We start from the raw sequence: 18844 nt of genomic DNA on the forward strand, positions 1-18844 counted from the left end.
GAACAATCGTGTTAGCAAAGAACAGAGAATGTTGTGTTATCTTCAATGTATTATCCCTTACAAAATGACAAGAGTCCCCCTTATATAGGAGGGGTGAATCCCAACATAGCACATGTCTAATAAATAAAGAATAAATGCTTCTAGTACAGCTGTGCAACGGCTCAGTATGGATTTGTACTATTTTTGCAGACTCTGTCAGTCCTCATCACGTGCTCTCGGGAGCCTCCTGCCCCTTTATGACGATCGTTCATTTTCATGCTGCCTCGAGGTACATCTCGATGAGTCTTCGATGTGCCCTGCCGAGGCGAGTGCTTTGAGGACGAGCCTTGAACTGTGCTTCCATCCTACCGAGGCCGGGCTTGAAAACGCCATCAAAGCCTTAAAATCGGCTTTCCCTGATTTTAATACATTTTGTTGATTTTAAGGCCTTTCTTTTTGGTAATTGAAGTCATTTTATTACCAAGTAAAACGTTATGTACAAGTAAACATCTTCCCAGTTGCATGATTGTTGCAAAACTAGTGTGGTATCTTTCCTAATCAATCTATCTACATTATTTTGCGTGATTGTTGGATTGGCCCAATGTCATGAGGTTTGAAGATAAAAGTGGACCATAATGTGATAATATTAAAAAATAACTTAAATAGTTACCTACCCAATCATTTGAATTAATAATAATAAGTAAATATAATATATATATATATATATATATATATATATATATATATATATATATATATATAATATGTATTTGCTAGGAAAAATAAAAAGTGAATGCAACCGATTATTTACGTAAAGATTCCATTATAATTCTTGCTAACTTGATCCAAAAGACGGGGGAGAGATGATGTAATTTGGCATTTCCAGAATTGAGTAATTGAGACAAATGAAAATAGCTATCTATAAACATTTAGAAACCATATAGAAAGTAATTTATATTGTAAATTTTCTCATTAAAATAGCTAAGTAATTCATTTAACACAAATAATTAAAATTCACTTAATTTGAAACTTAAAAAAACAAAAAAACAAAGTGTCCGAAGGAGCACACAAGACAAGGGGAAGCAAAAGGAAGTAAATAAATAACATAGGGCACAAGATTTTGATCAGCTAAGTGGGTCCACCGACCTTGTATCTTATCTTATCTTGTTCTGAAAATTAAAAATATGGGTTTAATCCGTTCTTATTTTTTAAGTAATAGTAGTAAACTTGATTCTGGAATAAACGCCAACGACTATTATGTAAAGGTGAGTGCCATGGTCAAGAAAATAAGGTTATAGTTTATCTTGGAAAAGAATTATATGTTTATGAGCTATGTGATAAGATAAGTGACGCACTACATTTGACAAATTTTAGAGTGTCATTTTTTTTTTAATTTAAAAGCTACTTTTCCTAGTTGACTCTTAGCACAACATTTTAGGGCTGCACCATTTAGGCGCAATCCAATGGACAAAGCATCTCGCGGGTTTTAGGAAATGATCGCATCTCGCAGGTTTAGTGACTGCTTTCACAACTTAAACACATGACCTATAAATTATACGGAAACAACTTTACTGTTGCTCCAAGCACCATTTAGGGCTTCACCATTAGATTGGCACAAAGAGATATACCTCTGGGCATGGCCAAATTTTAAAGAACCTCTCTTTTTATCCTCAAGTGTGTTTACTTTTGCTCTCGGAGAAAAAAATTACTTATCTGTTTCAAAAGATTGGTGTTATTTTTTATTGGGCAAATATATTGAAGGCCCCTTAAAGTTAACTCCAGTTTCCATTTTGACACTTTAAGTTAACGCTTTTTTTATTGAACACTTTAACTGTATTGTGGACTATACTATTTAAACACAACGCATGACCGGCCAAAGGAGCGTTAGTTCCACACATGGTAAGTGTGAATGTTATTATTTTTTGCTTAAGTGGATATTCCAATGGCAAAAAACTAATCCACCCATTAGACCCACTTTAAACACCCGATTTTCTCATAATTTCTCTAAAAAAAGTCCTAATTTATCTTTCGTCTTCTTCCCCTTCAAAGTCGCCATTTTTTCCTTCAACTGAAGCTTAGGTGCCCAAGCTTGAATCTTTATTTGATTTTTTCCTCATCTGATTTCTTCCTCATCTTTCTCGTTTATCAGTTCCATGTCGTAAATATCAACAACTTCTCGCAATGGCATGGATATTTGTCATTGTCGGTTTAATGTGTCACTGACTATATCATGGTCACCTGCAAACCCAGATCGTCAATTTTATGGTTGTAAATTGGTAAGTCAATCGTATTGTTTTTCTCAGACCCTTGAATTTCTTAAAAAAAGAAATCTCTTTTTAATTTTTTTGACCACATTTCTTTTTTAATTTTGTAGGGTCGAGGTGGCTGCAAAGACTTTAGATGGCATGGTGACGAAATGCCCGACCAAGCTAAGAGGGTTATACGGGTCTGTTGAAGAAAGTCGAAAGAACTGAGAAAACAGTTGCACGGTTGAAGTGGTTATTAGTTGTGGTGGTGGTGTTGTTTCTATGGAATTGGCTTTGTTAATGTTGGTGGCTTGAAGAACACTGTAGTATTTTTTGGATATGCTGGTGATAATGATGTTGAAGTTACTGCTATTAGTTCAAGAACAATGTAGCAAGTTGGATGTTGGTACTAGGAATTTGGCATGTTGTTAATGTACACTATCTTGTTATGAATCAAAAGGCAATGACCTATTTTGTATGCAAATTTAAGTTCAGTTGCACTTCCATATTGTGTTATGAATGAAATGTAAATTCATATTCATGAACTGGAAACATAATTGCCCAAACATATTCATGAATTGAAAACGTAACTGCCCCAACATTCAATTGCATAATGTAATCAACTAGCAATACATCGAAGCTAAAAATAAAGCATTGTTTTGGTCTGCAAAATACATAATATTCAAGATGATAATAGAGACTTAGTTTACAACCTACAACCAACTAAGCTTCAACAAAGCATAACTATCGAAACAAAAAACTGGCAGTGACATCTTAGATAACATTAACAAAAGCTGGTCTGCTTCACAGTGTAACTGCAGCTGAACTTGTTTGCCTTTTTCCTTGCTGCACTCATCTGCTGAAATTGTGACATTGTCAGTTCATTTATTCCTTTAAACTTTAATCTAGGGCTCAAATTCAATGTGTATGTTAGTTGCAGATGTATCCTTGAATGTCCCAGCTGATATGACTCTCTCAGATGATATACTAGGCTGTAAAATGCAATGAATTAGTAAAAAAAAAATAAGTGATGTTCCAGCCCGCAAACTGCAAATAATAAAACTATACACCCTTACATTCAGGATAGTAATTCCAGTCCTAGTGTCAGTAAAAATCTCAAAACCAGTATGCCTTGGCCTTTTATGTCCAATGGTTGCTGCATTGGCTGAGCCTCCTCTAGATTGAGATGTTGTTGAAGGTTGTGTGCTAGTAGAGCTTTCTGTAGCAGATGTGAATATACCCCTACAATGCCAAGTGCAGTTCCTCTTCCTTTTCCCCTGCCTAGTCCAGGCCTCTTTCTCTTCCCTTACCAAGCCCAGTTGATTGATTGTTGCTTTGTCTTTCTACAACACTTGTATCCTCACATATAGATGATGGATTGCTTTGTTGAGATGGTATTTCCTGAGATGATCTTGGTGGAAGTGGTGCCGTATTTTGACTTTGTTGAGTAGCACTTCTTGGAACATGCTGAAATAATAGTAAGAAAAGAATGTAAAAGAATAAGTAAAAATATCAGAAACTTATCATGTTCCTCCATCCATGTGGCATGTTTGTTGGTAGTTTGAACAAGTCATCTTTACCCCCTTTCTTTGGTAGTTTACCATGCTTTTTCCATGTCTCATCCTTGGGTTTTCTCCTATATTTTTTTGGTCTACCTGGCATAGATTTAGGATCAGGAGGCTCTATACATGGATTTATCGATTCTATCCACATCTTTTTGTTGGGAATTGGTTGAATGAAATGCTTGTAAGCTTTAAGGAAAGTTTCCTTCCTATACCAGTGGGCAACATAATCATTTGGGTCCATTTCTTTATCATAGAATATAGATATTGCATGTTGATATGGAATGCCCCTCAACATCCGTGATCTACAAGTACATGTCATACTAAAATCAACAATAAATCTGTACACACCTTCGCCAACTTTAAACCCATGTTCTGCATTCCACATAACCTTACACCTCCTAGAGAGGGCTTTGTTCTATTTCAGTATCATCCTAGCCATTGGTTCAACAACTTATGGCCCACATAAAACGCCACATGGAACAGTCTTATCAACCAACAAAGGCTCATTTACTACATGCTTAATAAAAAAGTCCAAATGACCAATATGATTAAGGTGACAAACTATATTATACAGTTGTTCATCATTTTCAATCAAGACAAAGTCATTAGATTTCAGATTAATTAAATGAAACCCTCTATCTCAGCATACCCCATATTCTTTATGTAGGATGGAAGTTCAAAAAGAGAAAAGTGATCCTTGTCTATTGTGTGACCATCTGCACCTCTCTCTCCTACATATCCCGGGTCAGGATCCTTGACAATTTGTCCACCATGGTGAAAATCGACAAGAATATATTCGTCTGCATACATGACTAGATTTACCACTGCATTGAAAAACCAAAAAGCGAAAAAGAGGAGGTCAATAGATTCCCCAACCCAAAATTATTAAAAAATCTTAATTTTCACAAACTCCAAAAAACTAAATTACAACAACCAAAAACAACTAAATATTCTGTAAATAAAAGCTTAGCACGACGGAAACCTTCGATTGAAAGAGCATAAACCACGAAACTTCAGTCACGACCAACTCCAATCACCACCACAGTCGAAAGAAGCAAACGATTTCCCGTATTACTAATATAATCGACCAACGTTGTTGACGGACAATTAAATCTAACTCAAAATCGATGGAGAATCCACTAGGAATCGGTCTCAATGTTATTCATTAGGGTTTATTAGGCTAAGGAAAGTTCATTTTGGATGGAAGATCTATTAAGTGAGGCAAGGTAAAATGTGGGCAAGATAAAAAGTGGGGGTTTTATCTTGAGCTGGATAAATAAACATGTGTCAGCATTTTATTGCTAAGTTATTCCACGTCTTTAGCTTTTACAGACCGATCATGCGTTGTGTTTAAATGGTATAGACCAAAATACAGTTAAAATGTTCAATAGGAAAATCGTTAAATTAAAAACTGGAGCCAAGTTTAAGGGGCCGTACACCTATTTGGCCTTCTTTATTAGTTTGTTTAAAAAAGATTGACATTTTTCACTATTTCCTTAATAGAACTCATTTCTAGCCACACAAATGTTATGACAAGTTTCAGACCACAAGTTTCAAAAGTTTTGCAACCACACAAATATTCTGACTTATTTAAAATCACATATCTCAAAAGTTCTCCCTTCTTTATTAAATTTGTGTCAAGTCAAATTACGACAATTTTTTTGAAATACATAGTATATAATAGCCCAAAAGTTATCACCAACTATAAAAAGATTGCACTAATAACTTTTTCTTCTTGGCGGGGGGTTACAGAAGTGCACTTTATAATATGGAAAAGGACAATGATAAGATACAAGAGTAGGTAGTGAAAAGTAATTAAGATATTAATAACTACATAATTGGGTTTCTATGAAATGTATACTGTCAAATTACAACAACAAAAAATCACCAAAAAAGGCATCAACTTATTATGTACACAACTCCTCAATATTGCCAATAGGATGAAAACAAAGACATTATGTCCATCTGCAATTTTCAAGATTTAGACTGTTCCATCAACAAACAACTTACCTTTCTATAATGGCCTCTGGTGTATGTCTCAAATGAGTGACCATTTCAATCAAATTAAGAACAAAGAGACCAGTTAGATGGGACTCTGCTCGAAGACAATTGTGGCATATTACGAACGTTGACATCAAGAGGCAGCATACGATATTCGATATCTAGCTCTTTGAATATCTTTATCATTTCCTCAACTAAGAGAGCTCTCCTTGCCCATCTCTCTCCCATGTCTTGGAAATTCATTGTGTGTGAAAGCCATACTGACCACTTTATCCTGTTCAAGTCTTCAACATCCCTCAACACAATTGCTGGAGCTGGATACCAATGATCACTTTTGTTGTCAACATACCTGTGCCAGTACAGAAGCCATAACATATATTATTAAAAAGGACAGACTATTAATCAGTTTCTTGATTACGCTGAGAAACAACTCAAAAGGGCGTCCTGTTTCGTCCATTTTACCAACATCACACCAACCAATATTTTACTACATGATGTGATAGCGATTCAACTCCACATCATCAACTATTAAAAGCAATATTTCCATGAAAGAATAAGGAAGTATGAATTGTTCTTAGACAACTAAGATGAGTGTATTCCTATGTTGAGCAGTGGCGCAGCCACATGACTCGATTGACACCCCTTCGCGGGAAAATTACACTGTTTTGATAGGTAAATTTTCTTTTAGTGTTATATACTATGGGTTGAATCCCCTTGACTTCTTCGTGTGTTTACTTTTTAAAAATTTGACGCCCCTTAATGAAAATCCGGGCTACGCTACTGATGTTGAGCATTATAAAAGAGCAAACTTAACCAGTCTAACTTGAGATCAGAAAATGAAACAGCTCGAATTTATCAACTGAAGATGAATAGTAGTATATACCTTGTAATTTTCTCTTTCATCATAGAAATTTTTTCCATAGGAGTTGAGATATGAATGCAGAATTCAATTGCATCGCCCATGTCTGGACTACGGTAGTAGTTACTTATCGGCTTTGTAGATAGGACACTGTTTGGATATATGATCTTCTGGTTATCGTATCTCAGGAAAACTGTGGTCAAGATATTCATCTCTTCTACTACCATCTGAAACCCAAACATCAGAAGAGGTCCTTTAATATACAACTCAGAATATACTATCTGAAGATCTACCTTAGAGTGGAAGAATTTCTCACCTGAGTTCCGTCAATTTCAACACGATCACCTACATCAAATGGGTGCATCACAAATAAAAAGATGATTGCCTCAAATGTCGTCTTGGCCGTGTTTCCAAACATGAATACGACCAGAAGAACCTGAGAACTCAAAAAGACCAAGAACTGTGTAGTGGCAACTTTCAGTATAAGCAGCCAGACGACTAGTATGATAACCCCCACTAAGACGTTCAACATGTGATGCAGTTTGTTCACAGCAGTCTTTGTGTCATTCAAAGACAAAGCAAGAGCCCTCCGTTCTCTAAATGCATTCACCTGTAAGGAGAAAAGACCAAATACATGAATATCCTAGAAACAGGATTCCCAAGTCTTGATCCTTATTTCACAGTCAAACTGTGAGCAATTGTGGTACACCTTTTCTGATGGGCGACAAATTTTCAGGACTTCCACTTAAATTTCTTGTTCAACTCATTCAGCTATATTCAGCTAGAGGCATTTTGTTAGGGAGGCGATTCATCTCCACAATGAACTGTAAAAGTAAAAGACCTATGTCTATGCATTGAGATGAATTCCAAAACCATCTTTTGACTAAATTTTGGAGTAGAATTCCTATTGTTGGAATTTGGAGATAAGAGAAAAATAAGCTTTCTAAAAAATTCATGGAATTTGCTTGTCTGAATAAATATTATGCACCAGGAGTAGATACCAAAAAAAAAAAAAAAAGCTATATGGGGAAAGAGATTATTGAAGCAAATTGGCTATATACTCACCATCCAATTCTTCAATGCACGTTTACTAATTCCTTTGGCTTCAGTACCACCTTCAAAGAGCTGCATTGTTTTCAAAGCTTCATCTTCTCTCATAAAACGCATTATATCCTCCAGATAGATGAACCTGATGGCAATCACACAAAATAAGTAAATCAATTAGATCCGAGAATTAGAAGCCACAATATATAAAAGCTAAGGGTACAAGGGATGATTGTAGGGAATAAGCTTGAACTCATATATGAGTGCAAACGTACTAAAAGGGCAGCAAGTCGATGCAACCACAAAACAAAATCGGAAGAAAATATCTGGCCAACACCTAAACTGCACTTTCACATCTACTTCCTGCTACTTGCAGATTAACAACAAAGCAAATAAGCTACTTATGATTTACATAGTCAAATCAGCAAACAAAATGCAAAATAAGTTGCAATGAGGAACATTACTTATAAATCCTAGCAGAACAGGATACTTACTTAGAGTCAGGTTTCGCCACATTGTTAAAAACCTTCTTGGCAGCGATTTTTGCCTGTTTCTCGCTTGTGATTTCCACTGCAGCTTCATCATCATCACTTGACTGCTGAAGCTGCTCATCCAAAGTTGACAGCACTCCTTTACGGACAATATTAATCAACCTTTTCATATTCCAAGCTGAAACATTCTTCTGATTCAGCCTATGCAGATGATCTATAGTTATGCCTCCCTCTTCTTCTTTTTCCTTTCTAGACGTAGATCTCGAAAACGTAGGACTCCTTGGCGTAGCAGCAGCGGTGGACTTCCGTGGCGTTCCAATCGGTCTCTTTGGAAATATAGTGGCCTTGAGATCAGGAGGCAATGTAGCCCCAGCACTCTGAAGCTTCTGCACCTCAGCCATAACCCTCTCCTCCTCTTCTTGCTCCATCCTAATCTCAACCAATGGCGGTCCAGACAACGTCTCGATCACATACTGAGTAAACAAAGCTTCTTGAATCCGATCAAAGAACGCAGTAACGTGAAACGACATAGCCAAAACCTTCACCAACAGTGTCTTCAGCAACCAAATGAATGTTCCCACCAATAAACACACCCAAATTCTCGACACATACCTTAAAACCTTCGTATTAGTAATGCTCTCAACCTTCTTATCAAAAATACATTGCCACGCGATCAAAACTAGACTCAACCAAATACAATTCTGCACTGAATTCCTCAATCCATACACAAAATACAACACCCTTTTTCTTAAAACAAAATTCCTCTCAATCAAGAACACCCCTAACCTAATCCCCCAACCAGAAACCAATCTCCCACATATCAAAACCAAAACCATTAACTCCCATTTCCACAATGGAAGCCCGAAAATACTCCTCCCTTTAAATTTACTAATAGTAAGACTACAAACAAAAGCAGCAATAATCAAAATCAAACTCAAACTCTGAAGAACAGTCCATAGATTAAAATTCATTTTCTTATACTCTTCAGGAAAATCCTCATCCGAAAAAGGGTCATCATCGTCATTTTCACTACCTTTCCCTAAAACCCCAGATTTCATAGTAATTTTCTGTGACCTCTGATCTTGCTCCGGTGGGTCCAGTAACCTAGATTTAGTCCTAGTAACTAAAAGATTCGACTTTCTCCTAAAAGAAGAGCTGGAACTGCAAACTAAAACCTCGTCCGGTCCACCAGCCGGTCCAAAATTACTCACATTGGACCGGCGGCGAACCGATCCGTGACCGTTACGGTTCTCGTTAAAAGAAACTCGAACATCTCTCGGCGTGAGCACCCCGCGGTTGGGACTCTCTTCAAGTACCCTCGATAACGGCGACCGCTGTGAAAATGGTGATTCCGTTATAAAGTCGAAATCTTTATTGTTATTGTTATTATCATCCCTTTGTGCTCTCATAAATGCATCGCTTGAGAAATCGTAACTTGAATCTCTATATATCTTGTTTGCAGCATTCTCATCATTGGTATTCAACTGGGTTTTTGAAGAAGAGGTAGAAAGTTCAGTTTCTTTAGGGGTTTTGGGGGTTTCTCTGCTGTTTGTTTTAACGACGACGTCTTTTGAATCAGACGTATCCATAGCTGGAGAGCCCATGGCGGGAGAGGTGCTGGGTATTGGGGTTTCTTTTAAGAGATTTTGGCGTTCTTCAATTGGGTGTGAAGGTGAGTTAGCACGTTGAAGATGATGAACTGGAGATAGAGATTTGAAAGATTTCAGCTTTTCCATTTCAAGGACTGAAGTGGGCTTTAGTTTAGTTTCTAACAAAAGATGAGTGAGGAAAACATGAATATTTTATTGGGATTTGTGGCGGTGAGATAAAAAAAACAGAGCTAAGAGCTGGAGGAGTGCAGTGAAAATTGAAATTTATGTGCAATATAAAAAGAAAAGTGCGGTTTTGGTACAGAGAGAAAAAGTTGGTGTCTTTGTAGAGTTTGAAAGTCGAACGAAAGGGGAAAGAGGATGGACCAGTGTTCCAGTAATGGAGGAATGGAGCCCGGTAAATCCAGACCGTACAGTTGCTTGGGATGCGTGTGGATGCATTGCTCCATGTTTGAGTTGTTATCAATTTGGACAATAATCTAAAAGGCCATTAGCTTTAGAGTCCATTTTAAGTAATTATTTGGCCTATTTTTTGTGGTACACAATGTTTGATCTTTTTCGCTTATGAAAAAGAAATTAACTTCTTCTTTTTAAAGTTGCCCTTGAAGTAAATAGCCTAGGAGTAGTTTGTTATATTTTTAATAAACAAATTAAGATTAATATGGTCAATTCATTGTTAATTAATGCTAAAAGGTGAATTCCTTAATATGTTCAAAAAGAGCCAACAAATCACCTAAAGTGAATCAGGGGAAGTACTTTTTTCAAAAGTGAGAAGCAATTTATGTTTGACTAATTAATTTGAAAAGCATTTTAGAACAACAATTAATATTTGGCGAAGCTTTTAAAAAGTATTTTTAAGTGTATTTTTCTCAAAAGCGCTTTCTAAAAAAGTACTTTTTGGGAGAATCTACCTTTTTCTCCTTCTACAAAACTGCTTCTTGTTTACCTGTAAAATGGTACAGTCGAATTTATACGTGTAAACAAGTGAATCGATGTGATCCTAAAATGATAAATAAATTAGACAAAAATATAAGACTTAGCCTTGAAGTTGAGATAAAACAACAAAAATTTTGGTTCTGGGAGCAGAGCTTTCGGAGGCAGTAATAACAATATGAATAAGCAAGAAAGTAAAATGTTATTGAGCTTTGGATAGGATATAGTGTATGCTTGTCAGAAAATTCGTCTCCCTTACAATGATTGTAGAGCTCACTATTTATAGTTGCACCTAGGGAACAAGGTCTTAGGATCAAGCCCCTCTTTAATGACAATTATGAGGGCCATTGAAGAGTGTGTAACACTAGGCAGTGAATGCCATATTCTCTGTAACGGACCATATACTTAATGCTGTAGAATATTCTCCATTAAGTGTAATCGGGTGACGGGCATTTATTTCGCCTTTATCAATACCATTCTCTCCGACAACAAACGAGATCATAGCCTTCGGGCTCGATTGTCTTCTGTCTTCGGCTCCACGTGCCACTTTCTCATGTGATCATTTAATATGAACATATTTTACCCTATACAGATAGTCCCACTGCTTTCCGGTGGTGTAAACTTGTGTCACCGCGAAGTTGGTAGAGATACCTTTTTTGGCGAAAAATTCCCTGACCTCCTCCGAAATTGTTTTGACGGTTGATTAGGCGCACGTCTCTTCGCATTTAATACCCTGAACACCCGTCATCCCACAATTTAGCACCACTTTTGCCGATTATCGAGGTAATTATAGCCACGATGTTAGCCGCCTATTCCTTTACTTATACACATCAAACTTCCCCATTTATACTTCATAACCTTCCAAAATTCCTCAAACTCTCTTTACTCAACTCGTACTTGTCTTCAACTTTCTCTAATCTTCTTAAAAAAAACCCCTTTTCTCTATTCTGATAACCATGGCCTCTTCTTCCAGAAATCCCGTTCCTCAAAAAACAAAGGCAAAGCTGATGATGATGCTCCTCCTACGGTGAGCACCATCATTCCAAGGAATCTTGTCAAAACTAAGGACTTCGAAGAGAAGTACCCTTCCACCAATTCTCGCACGTGGGCTGTGGGTGCGTATCCTCCTTCCATCCGTCCTTCTAGCATTCCTGCTGTGAAGGAAGACTGCCATTGCCATGATTTAAACATCATCGCTCCTGACCTGCCGGAGCGGATAACCTCACCCAAGAAGGGTTTCATGTATTTTTATACGTGTCCCTTCACTTTGGGACCGTTCTCTTTGAGTGGGGAGCTTGACTTAGTTATCGTGGAATTTTGCATCCATTACCAGGTATTCCTGGCACAAGTAAGTCCTTCTATGTAGAGGACAGTTGCTTGTCTTTGGCGTCTATGCTAGGAGACGGGAGAGGAACTAACCCTGGATCGATTAATGAACCTTTATTCCCTTAAGATTTTCCCTAGGGGAATGATAAATTTCAGCAAACGTGGCCACCATGCTCTACTAACCATCATGGATGATGACAACGAACGTGGGTGGATGGAACGGTTTGTTGCAGTTGCCACCAGGGACATCATTCCGGCCACGACTCCATCCTTTCCGGACTTGTGGAACCATACTCGTAAGTTCACCATTTGCCTTTTCTTCTAGTTAAAGATCACCCCATGTTGTTACTTATCCCTCTTCTTTCACTTATTTCTGCAACTGGGTGGACACCATCGAGGGATGAACGCTTGGACCAGTGGGTCTAAAAGATTTTGGATGTAATTATGCCAGAGACCCGCACGTGGAAAGAACTGGCCCTAAATATGGGTGGAAGGCCAAAAATCATGGTAGGTCGAACTCATCTTGTCTTTACCTTTTGTATAAGAAGATTAATTAATCTTTCTCTCATGTTGAATTTAGGTCTACCCGAGGGCTCAGTTGTTATCCCTGAGGAGGACGTTTTGGCTGATCCTGCTGACGCGGCGAGGCTGCTACAGGAGGCTTTCACTCGAACATGTGTCTCCGGGCCTGCTTCTGGTGGAAGTGCTTCTTCTCGGAGTCCCCGTCCGGAGAACAAGCAACAAAAAAGGAGACGTTCCTTCGTGGCGAGGACAAAAAATAAAAAGGCAAAGAGTGTCGCAGCCGAGTCGTCTTCGGATGCGTTGGTGATGAGCGTCGTGCCTGAGCCGGCCATAGATACCGTGGTGATCGACAGTGATGGGGAAGCTAGTTGATAGAATATATGATTCCACCAAAATATATAGAGACCAGGTCCTCTATAGGTTCCCACTGATAGTGCTGATGAAACAGTAAGTAAATGGAACAGAGAGTTTTTACGTGGGAAAATCCCTGCTCAAGGGGATAAAAAACCACGACCTACACTGGTAGGATTTCAACTTCACTATGAGCAACTTTAAATTACAACCTATGCAATCTAGGAATCAAACTCTTAATCCCTCACTAACTTGTAATACACCTATTACAAGCCAGTTTGCAATACACCTATTACAAAGACTTCAACTCATGACTAACTCTAGTCATGACACAAACACTGAAGGTTTATAGTTTTCAAGGGGTTCCTAAGTAATGCTTCTAAATAAGCAAAGTAGGAATTACAATGAAGAACAATTACAAAGTTACAACTCAACTAAGGACATACAAGATACTTGCTATAGGAACTGGTCCGTAGTAGTGTTGTTCTTTGTTCTTGATGCACTTGAGACTTGAATGCTTGGCAGGCAAACCGGTTGGAGTGCTTGAATGAATTCTCAAGTGTTCAAGTGATGTTTTGTTGTAATTCTCTTTGTTAATACAACTTAGATGACATCACTTGAATGATATAATCACTTGGTTGGTCAAAGGGGAGTGACTACAGTACTGTGCAGCACTATTTGCGTGTACAGTGCAGGCAATCACTTTCCAACTGTAGACAGTTGACTTCGTACTGTTGTCAGGAAACATAAGGGGATCAGGTCCCCGTGTTGATGCTTTATCTTCTGAAGTCACAACCATTCACATTAGCTGGAGTTCGTTGATTTGAGTTGTGTACCAAGTGTGTCAGGTTCCTTATCTGGTTCTTTGACAGTAAGTTTGTTAGATCATCAAAACATAAAGCTAAGGTACTGTAAACCCATCAATTTCCCCCTTTTTGATGATGACAAACTTAGAAATTGATCACACATGTTTAGAGCAAAGTAAACCAGATGAAGTAACAGGAACAACACAAGTTCCCCCTGACTTTATGCTTCCCCCTTAATCGGATCCCTGTTTCAATTATGCTTCCCCTTTTTGGCATCATTAAAAATACACAAGCAAGCAATCAGCATAAAGAAGTCTAGCCTAGCTAACTCATGCCACATATGTGCACACAACATAATAGAAAAGAGAAACAGAGAGACATAAGCATTAACAGTAAAAGAGGTTAGTTATTGTAAAACATAAGCCTTTGCCATTATAGCAAAGGCAAAGGCAAATTTGGACTGTTATCATCAGGAGCAGTACAAGGAAACTCCATCCACACCACAAAAGAAAAACAAAAACAACTACCGTAGAGTCATCAAAAATAAAAAGAGATAATCCAGAAACTGGTCACTGAAGAGGTAGCCTAAGGGACACTAGTAGGAGAGGGCTTAGAGGCTGCATCAAGGGTGTTGAGAACGAGATCAATTCGGGCATTGGCCGATATTTGCTCTGCGAGCAGTTTCTCCTTCAGGTTTTCCACTTGTTGCCTGAGATCAACATTTTCTTTGGTCAGACGAGCGATCTCCTCATTTGACCCCGGTGCCCCTTGGGCCTGCTGACTCTCCAGAACGACATTCTTTGCCTTCAACTTTCGAATCTCCTCAGTAGCACTATTTTGGGCATTGATAAGCTGAGAGATTGTTGAAGTGCTTCCTACCCCTCCACCCTTTTCAACACATTCACATTCATCCAAAGTAGTTTGAGAGAATGTCTGCTTCTTTGTCCCTATCTTGGGTTGTCCCAAAGGCACATCAAAGAACTTGAAGACATGAGTGAGAAAAAATCCATAAGGAAGACCATGGTTCCCATCTTTAAAAGTTGCCACCTTTTGCATGTGCTCAATCATGATGGCTGGCAAGTTTACAGCGCGGAATCCATCTAGTGCTTTCATCAAACACAGATTAGACTTGGAAGTGATGGACCTTATCTCAGCAAGGGGTAGAAGAACCTTGTTCACCAACTCAAACAATAACTGATAAACAGGAAGCAGAGCTTTCTTGTGTACCCGTTCCCCCCGCTGGACTGTGCCTTCCTTCACAATAGCATTCCTAAAATTTGACCCACACATATTCTTGACAGAGGACATACCATCAGCAGGGACCTTAAGTATGTCTCCAAGCAGAGCAACATCTAGAACAATATCAACTCCGTTGACTAAAGTACAAATATGGTCAGATTCAACAGGAAAGAGGTCTGCATAGAAACTTTGGACCTCATCCTCATAGACTTTGCGCACATCCACTTTGAAGAGATGTCCCCACTATTAAAACTCGACCATTTCTAGTAGTTGTCTCATACCGTCCATTTCAGAGATTTCTGGGTTAAAAGTGCGACCCCACAAAACCTTTTGGTACCTCAATCTTTCCTTGCCGGACAGACTTTCATGTTTCACTCTCTTTGCAGAATCAGGTTACCTCACAGTTTCCAACTTCCTTTTTCCAGACATGACACTCGATTTACCCTTTCCACTTGACTTCACTAAGACATCTTCATCAGAATGACTGTTCACCCACTACTTGTTTCAACTTGTCACCACTTTTCACTGACTTTGAAGTTGGCGTAACAACACCTTCCTCTGAAGCATTTTTAGCAGATTGCTTCTTTTTCTGAGACCTTTTAACCAAGGAACTTGGTTCCTCTGTTGCTTCCTCATCCACTTCCACCACAGGAATGTTCTTGTCACATACAACCTCTCCATTTTTCACCAGCCTCTTCTTCTTCTTCTTCTTGCTACTCCTTTTACTCTTCTGCAAGGCAGACTCAAAAGCCTCCTTTGCCTGCAACCTAGTGGTAGGTCGCTTAGGAGAGGGCTCAGGAATGGCTACTGGCCTCCTTCTAGCAATGAAAGCATCTAGAGCCACATTGTCCTGATCTTCTTCATCACTAGACTGCATGATAGGAGCCAAAATTTCTAGAGGCTCAACATCAAAGTGAGGAGAAGGAGCAGGCTCGAAACTGACCTGGGAAGAAGATCCTTGACCTGTTTCCTCAGGAGAGGGGTCAGGTCCTTCAAGAAGGGTCCAGTAGTTTCTTCTGGTGCAGAATTTTCAAAGAGCACCACAGCTCCTTCTTCCACTGACAACTGAGTCTCTTTCCTCTGAGAATCAGGCACAGAAGAGGTGACCCCATACACTATACCCTCAGCAGGGATGTTCAAAATGTTTTCTATGTCTCCTTTCTCTAGAGATTCTATGGGAGCAACAAACTCTGAGACAGGGTTACTTGAAGACTGATCAACACTAACCTCCGAATCTTTTCGGCCTGTAGATTCTCGCTTTATTCTCCATCTTTGTTGTGTTCTGCTAAATCTCAATTGACAGAGATGAGGGACTATCAAGTTTGGGGGTTTCTGAGTTCTCAACACCTTGAGAGAGAGAAGGGTCTGAGGGAGTGATGGGAGAAATGGAGGGTGAAGGAGAATCTAGTTTAGGTGCTTCAGTTTTAACATTTGTAGAGACAAGAGGGTTGAGAGAGATTTCACTGGAAGCGGAGGAGTCGAGGGTTTTCTCAGAAAGTATGGGAAGGGTTGTTTGATTTTCAGCCATGGCAGATGAAGTTTGAAAGTTCTGGAGAGGGGCTGATGAGAGGGAAGGAGAGACAGAGAGAGAAAGATGATCGCTCAAAGTGATGAGCGGGTTTTAATGGTAGAAGAGACAATTATGAGGGAGAGAGAGACCGGTTCTAAAACGGTGGTAGTTTTGTGGGGAGTTGCAACATTTTAGAGGGAAGTGAAGGGATTTGAATGAAAAGACGTGACATACAGGGTCTGAAAAGGTTGGTGACATGGAAATTAGTTTTTGTTTCCTTTTAAGATATGTATGAAAAAGCACAAGATCACTAACCTATGGTACAAGAACCTGGTTCTTGACCTGTCCTTCAAAAGTTCTCAATCCTCTTTTACCTTTCATGCAATGCTTCTGCAGCTTCTATAATCATTATGTGTATCTACCTGTAACGGTATTAAAGTGAGTTAGACTTGGAAGGAAAACACTTTAGCTAATGTTACCTGAATGTGACTTTCATAGCCAAATGGTGGGAATCAAGTTCTCAATTTGGCTTTATTAGCCCCAGCTTCAGCCTATTTCTCTCAAAATATTCTTTGCTCAGTGCTTTGGTGAAGATATCTGCAATTTGGTCTTCTGTACTACAGAACTTCATACAGATAAGCCCCTTCTCCACATTGTCTTTGAGAAAATGATGTCTCACATCAATGTGCTTGGTTCTTTTATGTTGAACCAGGTTCTTGGCCATGTTGAGTGCACTGGTGTTGTCACATAGAAGTGGAACACAATCACTGTACATACCAAAATCTTCCAATTGCTGTTTGACCCATAGGAGCTGAGCACAGCAGGAAGCTGCAACAATATATTGTGCTTCAGCTGTTGAAAGAGCAACTGAGTTCTGCTTCCTTGTGCCCCATGAGATGAGACATGATCCTAGAAAGTGAACCATTCCAGAAGTACTTTTCCTATCCACAAGATAACCTGCATAGTCAGCATCAGCATACCAATAAGGTTAAAATTGTCACCTGAAGGGTAGTACAGGACCAGGTTCTGTGTTCCCTTAAGATATCTCAAAATTCTCTTGGCAGCCTTTAGATGAGATTCCTTAGAATTTGACTGAAACCTTGCACATAGCCCCACACTAAAGACAATATTAGTCTGCTGGCAGTGAGGTAGAGAAGAGGCCCAATAATGCCTCTATACATGGTTTGATTTATAGGAGAGCCAGATTCATCCATGTCCAGTCGAGTAGCAGTGGCAATGGGAGTGTCAATCACTTTTGATGCTTCCATATCGAACCTCTTCATAAGCTCCTTGATGTATTTCTGTTGACTGATGAATGTACCCTTTGTGGGCTGCTTCACTTGAAGACCCAAGAAGAAATTCAACTCATCCGTCATGCTCATCACTCACTTCCCATGAGTTTGGCAAATTCTTCACACAGTGTATCAACTGTTGCCCCAAAAACGATATCATCAACATATACCTGAACAATGAGCAGGTTCCTCCCTCGTTTCTTCAGGAACAAGGTGTTGTCAATTTTTCCTCTTGTAAAACCATTTTCTAAGAAAAAGTTTGACAGTCTTTCATACCAAGCTCGAGGAGCTTGCTTTAACCCATACAATGCCTTGTCCAATTTGAACACATATTCAGGATGTTCATGACATTCAAAGCCTGGAGGTTGCTTTACATAAACTTCTTCCTTGAGGAATCCATTCAGAAATGCACTTTTGACATCCATTTAGAACAGAGTGAATTCCATATGTGATGCAAAGGCAATGAGGATTCTGACGGCTTCCATGCGAGCAACTGGAGCAAAAGTCTCATCATAATCAATTCCTTCCTCCTGATTGTTGCCTTGAACCACTAGCCTTTCCTTGTTCCTTGTAGTGTTTCCATGTTCATCAAGTTTATTCCTGAATACCCACCTGGTTCCTATGATAGTTCGATCTGAATGTCTAGGTACCAGGTACCATACTTTGTTCCTTTCGAACTGATGTAACTCATCTTGCATGGTTGTGATCTAGTCTGCATCTTTTAAGGCTTCCTTGATGTTTTTGGGTTCTATTTGGGAAAGAAAGGTTGAGAAAGCAAGTGAATTTCTGGCTTTTGATCTGGTTTGTACTCCTGCATCCAGAGGGGTAATTATATTGTCAAGAGGATGGGAGCTTTTGTGTTTCTAGTTGGACACTTGACCCTCATTTGTAGAAGAGCTGGGTAAGTCTGACTGGTTCCCTTGCATTCTTCTCTCAGCTACCTGTGGAGTACTTTGAACTGCATCAACCACTCTTTCTTCAGCTTCAGTAGTTGTAATTGTGGTACCTGGTTCTCTCCAGCTGAGAGGAAGGGACTGTATTTCTTCACTTGATTCCTTCACTTGACTCAT

At 39.0% G+C, this 18844-nt stretch overlaps 1 protein-coding gene across 1 annotated transcript; it reads right to left on the reverse strand.

Annotated features, from left to right (window-relative positions):
• Window positions 5593-10248, reverse strand: LOC109224817 (mechanosensitive ion channel protein 6-like). The gene is made up of 5 exons (XM_019389354.1): window positions 8189-10248; window positions 7716-7839; window positions 6967-7260; window positions 6675-6877; window positions 5593-6140 (listed from the first exon to the last, which is right to left on the reverse strand). Exons 1-5 carry the CDS (start codon window positions 9919-9921, stop codon window positions 5855-5857), a joined length of 2640 nt encoding a protein of 879 aa, XP_019244899.1. The 5' UTR covers window positions 9922-10248; the 3' UTR covers window positions 5593-5854.

The sequence above is a fragment of the Nicotiana attenuata genome, chromosome 4 (assembly GCF_001879085.1).
Source record: "Nicotiana attenuata strain UT chromosome 4, NIATTr2, whole genome shotgun sequence".
Taxonomy (NCBI): Eukaryota; Viridiplantae; Streptophyta; class Magnoliopsida; order Solanales; family Solanaceae; genus Nicotiana; species Nicotiana attenuata.